The sequence below is a fragment of the Priapulus caudatus genome, unplaced genomic scaffold, assembly GCF_000485595.1.
Source record: "Priapulus caudatus unplaced genomic scaffold, Priapulus_caudatus-5.0.1 Scaffold336, whole genome shotgun sequence".
NCBI lineage: Eukaryota > Metazoa > Priapulida > Priapulimorpha > Priapulimorphida > Priapulidae > Priapulus > Priapulus caudatus.
In genome coordinates, this window is record NW_014577397.1 from 56,736 (window position 1) to 57,704 (window position 969).

Sequence of the window (969 nt, forward strand, 5' to 3'; positions counted from 1 at the left end):
CTTTTCTCATAAAATGCACAATTGTTGTGGTTATCTGCTTCATATATACAACACCTAGTTATGAATTGAGAGCACACTACACATCTTCACCCGAAAAATGATCAGCTCAATGAAGCTTAATCACACCTGCTCTCGAACGATGCTGGCCTCTGAGTGGTCAAGTAGGTAGCTCAGTGTTGCTCCCCATAATCCTCCAGGAATATCAGGACAACTAGCCAGCATCACCTTCCTACCGTTAACACTCTGCGTAAGAGCTGCAACAATGGCTAGGCCGGCTGCTCGTACCTGGTGTAATGCAATTCCTTAATAGATTGACGATAAGGTACTTACGAAAAAAGCAAGCAGCTTGAGGTTCAAAAGGTTTGAGACACCCCTCGCTAATATGGTCAAACGTATCGCTGTTCCATTTCCTAACTGACTTATCTGTCTATGAATTAGATCACTGCTCCTTCGATATTGTTGATAAGTTGGTTAAGCTAGACCCGTTCATATACATTTTATGCAATACACGCCGAATGAAAGACTTTGCGGCACTACATTACTAAGCAGCATTACTAAGCACTACATTACTAAGCAGCATTACTAAGCACTACATTACTAAGCAGCATTACTAAGCACTACATTACTAAGCAGCATTTTTAGAATGCGCATAATGCAATGATGATTGGCTAGAGCTTCCGGTCAATCAATCCAGGCAGGTAGGTCAAATAACATTATCACAAGCATATTGATCGTACAATCTTTACGACTAAAGGTTATCTACTATGACCCAAGTTTTCAATCTATCTGATTTATTCATTCTATATGAATAAAATATTTTTCCTATATATACCAGAATAAGAACAATGAGTAGATGATAGGACATTATGCAATCAAAAAATGACAAAAGTATCAAAATCACAAGTTGATATGGTGATGAATAGGCTGATGTATAGGCTGATGTATAGGCTGATGTATAGGCTGATGTAT

At 38.6% G+C, this 969-nt stretch overlaps 1 protein-coding gene across 1 annotated transcript in view; it reads right to left on the minus strand.

Annotated features, from left to right (window-relative positions):
* LOC106809200 (rotatin-like) overlaps positions 1–969 on the minus strand; it is a gene marked incomplete in the record, with an annotated part of 34,322 nt that overhangs the window by 7,880 nt on the left and 25,473 nt on the right. The window contains 1 exon segment of the mRNA XM_014812196.1: positions 128–285. Within this exon segment, the coding sequence (XP_014667682.1) occupies positions 128–285 (158 nt within the window).